The sequence below is a fragment of the Hemitrygon akajei genome, chromosome 10 (genome assembly GCF_048418815.1).
Source record: "Hemitrygon akajei chromosome 10, sHemAka1.3, whole genome shotgun sequence".
Taxonomy (NCBI): domain Eukaryota; kingdom Metazoa; phylum Chordata; class Chondrichthyes; order Myliobatiformes; family Dasyatidae; genus Hemitrygon; species Hemitrygon akajei.
Window position 1 is genome coordinate 45,458,767 of NC_133133.1, and position 13,907 is coordinate 45,472,673.

Genomic DNA, 13,907 nt, shown 5'->3' on the forward strand with positions numbered 1-13,907 from the left:
ATATACGAATTGTTGGGCTGCAGGAAGGAATTGAAAATGGAAACTTAACTGTTTACTTTGGTAGGTTTTTTTTACCTTATTTCCTACTATACTATCGCAGCCGCCTACTATAAAGAGTACATAGATTGTTTACTTCGAGACAACAAGATAAACAACGCACTATTTTGATCTGTTTTCATCAGTTTAAGATTAAGGATCAAATAATGCGACAGGCAAGAAAGCAGAGTTTTCAGATTTGAGTAATCTGAGCTCCATTTCTATGAAGATTATCCGAAAGAGGTAATGGAGCAAAGATCAAAATTTGCTCTGGTAATGAAACAGGCATAGGAAAAGATATTGTTTCCTTCCTTGCATCACCCAACAAGAATGAAAGTTTTTCCTCCTAATCCTCCTCCTTGTATGTTTTTTTGATAACAAAGTGCCACTGGCGTTTGTTCAAACCATACCTGCTGTAACTGCCGATTGAACTGTCTGGAAGGTTGTTTGGTTATCTGCATGAACATTTTTGAAAGAAGTTTTATGAAGGCTGATTTATGAACATCAGGAGACTTGTTCATTATATATTATCAGTTTGTTTTGGAAAGAAGAATCATGGTTCAAGTATGACTGTTTAAATGGTTATTTGGACATTCGACTGAGAAATAGAAGATAAGAGGACTTACTCCTTTAATCTAATATCTGATTTAATGTTTTTTTTTGTTTCTTTCTTAATTAACTAACTGGTAGTTTTTCCTACTAATAGGGTTACTTTCTTTGTTATATATACTTAGTGAAGGTTTCAATTATTCATATAATATTATTAGTTGGTAGTTTTGAAAATTTAGTTGGGTTAAATATGCTATTAATGTTTCTTCTTACTTTTTTTAAGCTTTTTTTAATTTGTGTTGATTTGTTATTAAATATTATGCTTGGTTTCTCTAGGTAATTTATTTTAGATCTTAATAACCGTTTATCTTTTTAAATTTTTTTTTAAAGATATTAGTATGTTTTTTTACGTAACAGAATATTATAGCGTCTTATAACTGAAATTAAAGCTTTTGTAGGGGATCTAATGTTAAATTTAAGATGGCGCTGGTTTTTCTTTTTAAGAGATAATTTTTTTGGTTTACTCTTGTTTAAAAAAGATTAACTATAAACATGGGATAGTTTGTAGATGTTGTAACGTAAACACTTTTCTCTGTTGAGACTTTCTCGTTTCTCTTACAAGATCAGTGGATTTCATCTTTTTTTTAAACTGGGGGCGGAGTAGAGAACCTTTTAAAATTTTGACAGACAGAGTAGTCTAGGCTTTGTTTTCTATCATAAGGTGCTTGCTTTTTTCTGAGCTGTGGGGGGAGGGGTTGGGTTAGAGTTAGGGGGTTTTTCCCACTGAGTGGTTCCGGATTATGTGGTTATATTCTTCATCGCCACCATTTTTGATCATCCCGTATTGGTATGTGCTCTGCGCATGTGTAAAGTAGAATAAAATTATAGTATGGTATTTAAACGGATAAATGTAATAAGTTGGAATGTACGTGGTTGGAATCATCCTATCAAATGAAGAAAGACTTTTAAAATCATTAATCAAATCCAGCCTGATATAATTTTTGCCCAAGAGACACATATCAGGGCGGGAGATCAAGACAGATTTTTTGGATCGTGGAATGGTTTGCAATTTCACTCTACCTCTCAAAGTAAAACTAAAGGGATGTCTATTTTTATTAAATCCAATATTTTGTTCCTTCAAGAAGATATTAAGTCAGATTTTAATGGTAGATTTTTAATTGTTAAAGGAGTCATTTGTAATAGAAAAGTTGTTTTGGTCAATTTTTATGGTCCTAACTTAGATGATCCTCGATTTTTAAAAATGTATTTGCTCTATTGCCTGATTTAAATGAATATATGTTGATAATAGGTGGGGATTTTAACTTTAAGGGATTTAAATCCCTTGATTGACAAGAGCTCAACCAATCAGCCACTTCCAAATCGCTCTGTATCACTTACTAATTCCTCTTTGATCGATTTTGGATTGATTGAACTATGGATATATTTACACCCTGATGACAGAGAATATTCTTTTTTCTCACATGTTTATAGAAAATATTCAAGGATCGATTATATTATAGTCGACCCTCACCTCTTGCCTAGCATTAAGAATTGTGAATATGACGCTATTGCTATATCTGATCATGCGCCTTTGAAACTGTCTTTTGAATTTGGTGATGTCATCCTTGCCCGCCCACCTTGGTGCCTATCCCAAACATTATTGCAAAATTCTGACTTTGTTAGTTTTATTGAAATCCAGAATTTTTTCTTTTTAATGATATAGGGGGTATGTCTAAATTAATCATATGGGATATATTTAAAGCATTTTTACGTGGTCAGATTATTTCTTATTCAGCTAAGCTTAAAAAACAGACTAAGTAGAATTAGATAAGATTTCAAAACAAATTAAAGATTTAGATAATATTTATGCAATTTCCCCTAATATTGACTTAGTTAAACAAAGGGTGGAACTTCAATCACAATATAATTTATTAACTCATCCGATTGAAGGCAACTTGCTTAAGCTAAAAAGTCAATTTTATATGTTTGTAAATAAAAATATACAAACTGCTTGCATCTCAAGTAAAAACGGACAGAGCCAAAAGGCAAATTTTGAAAATCCATAGGAAAGATGGCACTCTGGCTTGGCAATATAAAGAAATTAATGAGATTTTTCAAGATTTTTATACTGAACTTTATAAATCTCAATTTCCAGTGGATTCTTCTAAAAAAAAGATTTTTATACTGAACTTTATAAATCTCAATTTCCAGTGGATTCTTCTAAAATTTTTCTTACAAAAAATTGCTTTTCCTCAAATTTCTGTTGAGGATCAAAAAACTCTTGATGCTCAAATTACTGAAGCCGAAATTTATAAAGCTATTTTTTCCAATGCAATCTGGTAAGGCCCCTGGACTTGATGGCTATCCTGTAGAATTCTATTAAAAAATCTGGAAAATTGCTTTCTCTGTATATGTTGGAAATGCTTAAGGACTCTTTTGTGAAAGGTGATTTACCCTCTACTTTTTAATGAGGCTTCTATTTCTTTAATTCTTAAAAGGAGAAAAGATCCTACTGATTGTGCTTCATATAGACCTATTTCATTATTGAATGTTGATGCTAAGATCCTGTCAAAGATAATGGCCAATCGGTTGGAAAATATTTTGGGTAAAATTATTTTTAAAGATCAAACAGGATTTATAAAGGGTTGTTATTCCTTTTCAAATGTTCGGAGGTTATTTAATATTATATATTCATCCTCTTTTAAAACTCCACAATGCGTCATCTCTTTGGATGCTGAAAAAGCATTTGATCGAGTCGAATGGAAATATTTCACTTACAAAAATTGAAAAAGGACAGAGGTCTTGCTTTGCCTAATTTAAGAATGTATTACTGGGCTGTTAATGTGCAATATCTGTCCTTTTGGTTATACTAGGTTGATAAGAACGAGCAGCCAATTTGGGTAAATTTGGAATTGAAAGCTGTGAAAGTTTTATTTAACTTCGTTATTGGGAGCTGCTCTACCTATATAATTAGCTAAAGTTGCTAATTTAAATTTATACCCTGTGATTAGGTATTCTTTACAAATTTGGCTCCAGTTCTGTAATTTTTTTAAATCGTAAAAAATTTAAACTTTGTAGTTTAATTTATCAAAACTATTTTTTAAGCCTTCTTTGAGTGATCCAATTTTTTTATTTTGGAAAAATAAAGCTATTAGTTCTTTTTTGGATCTATTTAAAGAAGATAGACTGATGTCTTTTGAACAATTAGTTGATAAATACTCTCTTTCATATTCACACTTCTTACAATACCTTCAAGTTAGACATTTCTTACAAAAATATTTAAGTAATTTTCCTTGCATATTAGAGACCGACCTGTTAGATACTATTATGAGTATGAACTCTTTGATGAAGGGTTCCATTGGAAGAATCTATAATTTATTATTACAATGGGATAAGCGCCCTTTCTTTAAGATTAAACAAGATTGGGAAAAGGAACTTAATTTGACTTTTATAACGGAGGACTGGATGCGGACTTGAAGTTAGTTAACTCTTCCTCGATTTGTGCTAGCCATTCATTGATTCAATTTAATATTGTACATCGTTATTATTTGACAAAGGAGAGATTGTCTAAAATCTTTCCTAATGTTGATAGTTATTGTGATCGATGTAAAACTGAGACAGCTACACTGACACACGTTTTGGTCTTGTTCTATATTGGAACAGTTTTGGAAGTCAGTTTTTTTCTACAATTTCTAAAGCATTTAAAATTAATTTACAACTTAACAAATTAACTGTGCTCTTTGGAATAATACCTCAAAATATTCATGGCATTTCTTTGTCTGACTAACATGTTATTGCATTTGTTACATTTATAGCTAGGAGGGCCATTTTGTTGAAGTGGAAGGATACATTGGCTCCCACTCTGATACAATGGTTCTCTCAAGTGATGTTATGTCTTAGTTTGGGGAAAATTAGAAGTCAAACCTTCGAACCTATGTTTAATTTTGAGGAAAGATGGGGTTCATTTGCTCGTTATTACCATTTGAGTTGAGAGATTTTCTCCACGATCTAATTGTAAATTTTGGTACAATTTTTTTTTGCTGGCGGTTTGATGTTTATATTTAGAAGTTTTTTGTATGATGCATGGCTCTGGGTTTGAATACCTGATGGGTCTTTTTTTTCTCACTTTTTTCTTGCTTTAGGAGGTTTTTTTTCTTCTCTTTTTTTGTGTCACCATATTTTTCAATCCTTAATATTGTTTTTTCCTCTTTTCAGACATTGTAAGTGTTACTTACTTTGATGTACTCTTGTATTTTGGATGATAATAAAAAGAAAGGATATCCTTCAATTCTGAAGTCGTGCCCTCTTGTCCTAGTTCTATCATGGGAAATAACTTTGCCATATTTAATCTGTTCAGGCCTTTTAACACTCAGAATGTTTCTTTGAGATCCCCCTTCATTCTCCTGAACTCCAGAGAATACAGCCCAAGAGCTGCCAGACGTTCCTCATATAGTAGCTCTTTCATTCCTGAAATCATTCTCATAAATCTTCTCTGAACCCTCTCCAATGTCAGTATATCCTTTCAAAAATAAGGAGCCCAAATTTTTACAAATTACTCCAAGTGTGGTCTCACGAGTGCCTGACAGAGCCTCAATATCACACCCTTACTCTACACCTATATTCTACACCTTTAGAAATGAATACCAACATTGCATTTGCCTTCTTCACCGGTAACTCAACCTGGAGGTTAACCTTTAGGGTATCCTGCACAATGATTCCCAAGTCACTTTGCATCTTGTCACTTTGCATCTTGGCACTTTGAATTCTCTCCCCATCTAAATAATAGTCTGCCCATTTATTTCTTCACCAAAGTGCATGACCATACACTTTCCAACATTGTGTTTTATTTGCCACTTCTTCGCCCATTCCCCTAAACTATCAAAGTCTCTCTGCAGGCTCCGTTTCCTCAACACTACCCACTCCTCCACCTATCTTTGTATCATCAGCAAATTTAGCCACAAATCCATTAATCGCATAGACCAAATCACTGACATACATCGTAAAATGCAGCAGTCCCAACACCGACCCTCATGTGTGGCACCTTGTCAAAGGCCTTCTGAAAATCCAAGTACACCACATCCAGTGCATCTCCTTTGTCTATCCTGCTTGAAACTTGCTCAAAAAATTGCAGTAGGCTTCTCAGGCAGGATTTTCCTTTCAGGAAACCATGCTTTCTTTGACCTATCTTGTCATGTGCCTCCAGGTACTCCATAATCTCATCCCTAACAGTTGATTCCAACAACTTCCCCACCACTGATGTCAGGCTAACAGGTCTATAGTTTCCTTTTTGCTGCCTCCAACCCCACTTAAATAGTTGAGTAACATTTGCAATTTTCCAGTCATCTGGTAGAATGCCAGAATCTAATGATTCTTGAAAGATCATTGCTAATGCCTCCGCAATCTCTCCAGCTACTTTCTTCAGAACCCAAGGGTGCATTCCATCAGGACCAGGAGATTTATCCACCCTCAGACTATTAAGCTTCCTGAGCACCTGCTCAGTCGTAATTTTCACTGCACATACTTCACTTCCCTGACACTCTTGAATGTCCGGTATACTGCAGATGTCTTCCACTGTGAAGACTGATGCAAAATACACATTCAGTTCCTCTACCATCTCTGCATCTCTCATTACAATATTTCCAGCGTCATTTTCTATTGGTCCTATATCTACCCTCAAGTCTCTTTATATACTTAAAAGTGCTTTTAGTATCTTCTTTAATATTAGTCACCTGCTTCCTTTCATAATTCATTTTTTCCTTCCTAATGACCTTCCTAGCTTTCTTCTGCAAGTTTTTAAAAGCTTCCCAATCCTCTATCTTTGGCTTTCCTGTATGCCCTCTCTTTTGCTTTTACTTTGGCTCTGACTTCACTTGTCAGCCATGGTAGTGTCCTTCTTCCATTCAAAAATTTCGTCTTATTTGGAAAATATATGTCTTGCATTCCCTCATTTTTCGCAGAAACTACATCCATCGCTGCTCTGCTGACCTTCCTGCTAGTGTCTCTTTCCAGTCAACTTTGGTCAGCTCCCCTCTCATGTGCTTGTATTTCCTTAATTCCACTGAAATACCGACACTCCACTGAAATACCGACACACTGCAATTTAGTTACTCCTTCTCAAATTTCAAAGTGAACTTGATCAAATTATGATCACTGTTCCCTAAAGGTTCCTTAACCTTAAGCTTTTGTATCACCTCCGGATCATTGCACATGGCTAAATAAATGTAAAGTAATACTGTGGCGACCCACTTTCTGTGTAGGCAAACCGGCTCACAAATAGCCAGCGCGCGGGGAGAGACTTTGGTAATGCACCTCTGATGTCATTTCCGCCCAGAGAGGGCGGGCACTAGGGATTAAATGCCAGCGCCGCGAAGTTTGAATAAACTAGTCTCGAAACGACTTAGCTTTGTATGTCGTCTCTAGCTTTGTATGTAGTACATCGCTACAATACAATAAATATTCAGCTTTAATTAAAAAAAATGTAAAATTTAACCTAATTCAACACCCAAAATACTGGGAAATAAATCCATAACCTTGTCATTTCAAATGAGTTTTGTTTATTCAGTCATTTGATTAATTAAATCATTTGCTTTATAACAATATTATATGCTACTGAGAATTTTTTTGGGGAATCTCCCAATTGACCACCCTACAATTAGTGGAGTCCTAGATAATTGTGAACAGTATTTCTCCCATCTTGCCACACCAGTACCTGACTGACTGATCAACTGTCTGTGAGCTTGAGAGTAAGCTTATTTTGTATAGAGCACAAAATATCATTAACATTTTACATCATCGTCCCTTCATGAGATAGGTTAAAGGAAAAAATGGATCTTTGATTACAAATGTTAATTGTTCCTCTTCTACATTTGCCACTTAACCTGTTGAGTGTTTCACATTTTCAGTAACAGCAATTTTGTGATTTTCATTAATAAAACAGCACTGTATGGAGAATGTTAACAATTTTTATATTTGCACTCTACACTCAGCTGCCACACAAGACATGAAATACAGTAACAATTAAGAACTAATCAAAGTTCCTAGGCTTATCAACAATAGGCTGTGATGAGTGAGTAATGTATCATTCCATTCACATCTCATTATAAAACAAAGCATTCCAAATCAGCATCTAGAAAGAGCTAAACAAGAACTAGAAAGAGAATTGGCAGTTGCACTGGTGCCACAAAAGTACCCGGCAAAAAACAATCGAACATGAAAGTAATCACCTACCACTAACACTCAATTGCATTTTGCCATTTAAACCTCATTGCTACATCCTGGGATCATCATTAACTAAGAAACTCAAATGAACAGGGCAGATACACATCATGGCTTCAGAAGTATAAGACATAGAACATAGGAGCAAATTAGCTCAATGGCTGGTTCTGCTTCAGTCACTGAGTCAAATTTTAATACTCCAAAGCTTTTCTACAATCTACAAAGTCTTAATTGAAACTCCCAAACTGCAATAATTAATGTAACTCCAACAGCATATGAAACTGAATGCCATGCAGGACAGGAAGTAGTGATTCATTTGAACATTTATTCTTACTACCACCAGCAAACTATAGCTGCAGTGAACTACTACCAACTAGAAAATATATTCACCAGTGTAGTCCAAGGGTTACTTCTTTCCACCTGTATATCACATTACTATCACCTCTGTAGGGTCTATCCTGCAGGTGGAACAGGGGAAACCAAAACACTGGCAATCCAATTCTGCATCAAGTCAAATTGGTGATCCAAGACCCCACTGTTTTCCTTGAGGTTTAGGAGGCAAAGCTCTGCTTCCAGTTTACCACCATTAGAGGCTGGGGCTTCCTCATTAGGCTCCAAGATCCAATTGCTGTGCAGAACTTACATTTGGCATGGGTGAATGCAGACTGTAGAAGAATTGTAGGTGTCCAGTTTAGCATAAGCTGGCACAATAACTCTCCACTTCCATATCACCGTCTCTGTAGCACCATAAAACTTGAATTTGTAGAACTCTGTCCTCGTTAATCATTGTTGCCATAAAGAATTTCAAATTATATGAGCAGATCCAGCAAACATCAATTCCTCTTTTAAAAGAGCTGTTGAAATTTAAGCTGCGTAGTCTACATTTAAGTATAGCTACCAAGAAATGATATTAAGCCTACTACTTATGTTTGTGATCAATGGCACTATTTTCTGCTCAGTCATCATTATAATTAGCAAGCAGCAAAGAGTACTCTCTATATTAAATTGAATGGTCACATCATCTTTAATCCATTCTGTTATCTCCGTCCCAGAAATAGAGGTGAATTATCATCGCTCTATTGTTGACAAACTCTTTTTCATGCAATATAATGGTCATCATCTGCATATCTTCATATCATTATCCAATTTAGCACAAGAAAATATTATGACTGGGGCCACAAAAAACTGCTATTACAAACATTGCTATAGCTTCTCCCACCCGCTCCCACCAACTCATAAGAAGAGCAATATAGAATAAAATTACCTTTTCCTTCTGATTCAGATGCAGATAGCATGATGCCCTGTTTCTTTGTAGTCTAGCTAGATTCAGATCCATTTGCCCAGCAGAGAAAAAACTTAATGAATAACTGTACCATTGAAGTGCCTCAGTATAATTCTGCACCTAAAAATTGGGAGCAAAAACTTGCTAAGTACTATGATTCCTGACTCTTCAAAACTTAAAAGATGTCTGGATTTTTCAGAACTTTCAGTTGTACTTATGTCACAATTAGGATACAGGGTAACACTCTTTGCAATACAAGCAAGGAAGAACGTGAACAAGGAACCATCCAGGTACACTAAAGCAGAAAAAAGGCTGGCAGTTAGTCCTCTATCTCAACCCTCCTGCTGGCTACTCAACTTTAGAGGTTTAATGAATTGAGTAGAGTGAACCACACTTTCTATAATTACAAACCACTAACAAGTTGTAACCACCTGTTTTTCCTTGTGTTGAAGAGTTTTTTTATGTTCATAGAAATTTGCAAGATGTTTTATGCTCCCAACTTTGACATGTTTATACTATAGTTTTACAGCTATATATTCCACTCAGAGCCTCATGCTAAGAGAGTTAGTTCATACACTAAATCATGGGCTTAAGTCAATTAAGTGCATCTTTTGCATTTACAATTATCGGAAAATGTGAAAAATGTTCAGAACAAGGTAGCCCAATCAAATAAAAGCTTTGGCATGTGTTTCACCATCCTTGGTCTCCCTCTGCCCCTCTTTCCTCCCCAACTAAAAGTATATCAAATATTCAAAAATATTATTTTAATATTTAATAACTGGAAATGTAGAATAAATAGAAGCTCCATTACTGGTATTGATCATTACTGGCCATTTTTTCCTATAGCAGTCATAAAGTAAAAACTTTCAAAACATGATATGCAGTAAAGTCCATCTGTCCTAAAACTATAGGAGTAAGATCAGATCTAATCATGGAGGACTATAAGAAGTATTTTTAAGCAGCATATTTATAAGATACTAGTTCTAGAATTTTGTTGAATCAGACTATACAACTGACATGGGGCCACAAGTACAATAGAAGCATTTATAGAATCCATACTATAATCTCCACCCCAGAAATAGAGGTGAATTATCATCGCTCTATTGTAGACAAACTTCTTTTTCATGCAATATAATGGTCATCATCTTCATATCTGATAATATTTGGTAAAATAAAAACAGCACGACTTCTGGACTTGGACATTTGCATCAAGTAGATGGAACTTGTGTTCTTGTGATGTTGAAGAAATTTTTCACAATCTTTTGCACAAGTTTAAAGTACATAACACAGTAATCATAAATCTCTGCAAAACTCGCAACTGTCACCAAATTACAGAATTACCAGTGCTACAGCTAATTGTACACATCTGTGAGCCTTTACAATGCTTTTTAAAAAGCTCATTCATCTGCACCTGTGCATTAACTGGGGTATTTTAATGGCTTTTGGATTTCTAACTTGCTAGGAAACAGAGTACTGTGTTCAATCTAACAAGGAATAGCTTATGCATTTCTAAAGATATTCAGTCATCAAAAACAATGCTAATTGTGGGTGGGATTAATCTAAAGTCCATCTTTGCCCTATGGGGAATACATGGCCATCTTCTCTGCCATAAATTTCTATGACATGGTGGATTGACAACACCCAATTTTTAAGGTGTAAAGGGAGATTCTGTATTTGCTCACACAGAAGTGAGTTACAGTCAGAAGTCAAGAGAGAGAGAAAAAAAATTTAAAGGGGTCCTATTTGCAATTATTGTCATTTTACCAATTGTTCACAAAGCAGAATTTTTACTCTAGAAACTGATAAATAAAGTATCAATTGAATGCTTGAGGACAATTTATAAGGACCTCAATGGTAAAAATATTAGACATCTCTAAATGTGAATGCAATAAAAAGCTGAATTCAGCCTTCAGGGACCCAGGTCCAAATTGCATCTCATAACTTTTGGTAGGATTTCATGAGAGCTTTAGTATGTCTCACCTCAAAATACCTGGCAGCTCTTTCCCAAAGAACAATGTGAAACTGAGTCAGAATTTCTGATGAAAGCCTTTTGCCTGTGTAATGACCTAAAATTGTGATTAAAAGAATTAACCACAAGAAAATAAACAGGAAGACTTAGTTATTGGAACACAGATTCACAGAGTCAAGCAACACAAAAACAAGTACTTCAGTCCAACTGGTCCATGCCATACACTTTATTAGAAATACATTTAATTATAAAGTCTACTAAAAGATAATGAGGCATCTAAATTGAACTAACTTCAGGGGAATTTTCTTGATGAAACATTTCAAAATAATAATTTGATCATTACTGGAAGTTAAAAAATCGATGTTCATACCATCAGGTTGGAGGGTACCCAAACAGAATATAAGGTGTTGCTCCTCCAACCTAAATGTGGCCTTATCACGATAGTGTAGAAGGCCATGGCTGGACATATGGGAATGGGAAGCGGAATTAAAATGGGGAGCCACTGGTGGATGGAGCACAGATGCTCGGCAAGGTGGTCTCCCAATCTTTGTCGGGTCTCTCTCACCAATATACCGGAGGCCACACCAGGAGCATCGACACAGTAGAAGACTCCAACAGACTCACAGGTGAAGTGTCACCTCACCTGGAAGGACTGTTTGGGGCCCTGAATGGTAGTAAGGGAGGAGGTGCAGGGGCAGGTGTAGTATTTGCTCTGCTTGCAAGGATAAGTGCAAGAGGGAGATCAGTGGGGAAGGACAAACGGACAAGGGAGTTGCACAGGGAGCAAACCGTGCAGAAAGCAGGAATGGTGGGGGATGGAAAGATGTGTTCAGTGATGGGATCCAGTTGGAGGTGGCAGATGTTTCAGATAATTATGTGCTGGATGTGGAGTTTAATAGGGTGGTAAGTGAGGACAAGAGGAATTCTATCCCTAATAGGGAGGAGGGAGGATGGGGTAAGAGCAGACATGCATGAAATGGAAGAAATGCAGTTGAGAGCAGCATTAATCGTGGAAGCAGGGAAATCCTCTCTTTGGAAAAGGAGGACATCTCCTTCAATCTAGAATGAAAAGCCTCATCCTGAGGGCAGATGCGATGGAGAAGGTAGAATTAAGAGAAGGGGGTGGTGTTTTTAAAAGTAGCAGGTTGGGATGAGGTATAGTCCAGATATCTGTGAGAGTCCATTGGTTTATAATAGACATTGGTGGACAAGCTGTCTCCAGAGATACAGACAGTGAGATCGAGGAAGGGAAGTGTCAGAAATGGACCAGGTGAATTTGTGGGCAGGGTGGAAGTTGGAGGCAAAGTGGACGAAATCAACGAGTTCAACATGGGTGCAGGAAGGAACACCAATGCAGCCATCGATGTAGCGTAAGCAAAGTGTGGGATGGTCATCAGTGTAGGCTTGGAACATAGACTGTCCCACGTAGCTGACAAACAGACAAGCATAGCTGGGACACAATACAAGTGCCCATGGCTACCCCTTTTGTTTGAAGGAAGTGGAAGATGGAATCCTACATATCCTACCCAACACTGCTACAATGAGAAGTCCTAATTGACTTTTCTCATACCTGCTATAATGTCTTCTATTTTTTGCTTGGCAAGGACCTCTTTGCCTTTCTGCAAAAGTTGCATAAAATGCACCAGCAAAATCTCCCCAATGTCATGATGGGTTTCAAACTGCTTAGACAGAATTGTCAAAAATTCAAAGGACAGCACATCTCTGTTGAAATATAATGCATTAGTTATTAAGTCAACACTTTATGTGTGGATTCAGCAATAAATATTTTGTAGATTTATTACTACCTAGTACCAAGAAAATCTCTAAACCATGAAATCATCTTTTAATTACAAGCACCTTTATTAATTAGCATGCTTGCAACTGGCCAAAAATAAATCAAGAAAAATTGTCTTTAATAATGAGAGGTGGACTGTTTAATTAACTTTTACCCATTTCAGCAAGAATTTTTAAAATGGGCCAATGCTGAATTAACTTTTGCAAGCTTACTCCTGCTAGAATTTTCTAGAACAATTTTTGAAAATGTATAATCATATGAAACTTCATTTCAGTTTGCTTAAAATTTTCCGGGTCATTACAAATTTAAGTCATTAGGAAAAGTTACAAATGAGACTGGTTCATCAAAAAAATGCAAAATAGATGTATAACAAGGAAAACATAAAGGTAAACCCAATGATTTGTACTGGCAAAATTTCAAACAAATCTGACCAGAAAATGTGGCAATAATAAATAAGTCTTCCAGTTAGGAATACATATATATATATATATATATATATATATATCTTAAATTGATTTTTCATTGTTTTTAAAACAATATTTTATTGAATTTTATAATATACTTCACATATACAAATAATAATTAAACTAAATAATGTAACATGTCCTTGTTTTTCACAATCATCAAAGGAGATTTCACATTTCACATATTTAATAAAGAAATAAAACACATCAGAAAAAAACTGTAGAAGCACTGAACAACACACAGCTATTTCAAAATGACTATGCACCTTGACGTCCAAGAAACTCCAAAAAAGGTTTCCACACATTTTCAAATGCTCCTGGTTATGTAAGTCAGTCTCTTCAATATAATACAAGATGCCATCTCCTTCACCCATACATCTATTGAAGGTATATCCATTTATTTCCAAGATAAAGCTATCATCCTCCTGGCCTGTAGGAGTCCAAAGCCAATTAAAGTTGACTGTTTTGGACTAACAGTCAAGTTCTTTGGATATATACCTACTAATACACACATTTTTGCATGGTGAGGCACCTTTACTCCCACAATCTCAGATATTGTCTGAACGACTATTTTCCAGTATTTTTTTTAAATTCAGG

At 35.6% G+C, this 13,907-nt stretch overlaps 1 protein-coding gene across 1 annotated transcript in view; it reads right to left on the reverse strand.

Moving 5' to 3' along the window:
- Positions 1–13,907, reverse strand: part of tex11 (testis expressed 11) — a 127,623-nt gene that overhangs the window by 58,740 nt on the left and 54,976 nt on the right. The window contains exons 13-15 of the mRNA XM_073057561.1: positions 12,622–12,773; positions 11,063–11,148; positions 9,065–9,202 (exon numbers count right to left, since the gene is read on the reverse strand). Coding sequence (XP_072913662.1) covers positions 9,065–9,202; positions 11,063–11,148; positions 12,622–12,773 — 376 coding nt within the window. The remainder of the gene's footprint in view (positions 1–9,064; positions 9,203–11,062; positions 11,149–12,621; positions 12,774–13,907) is intronic.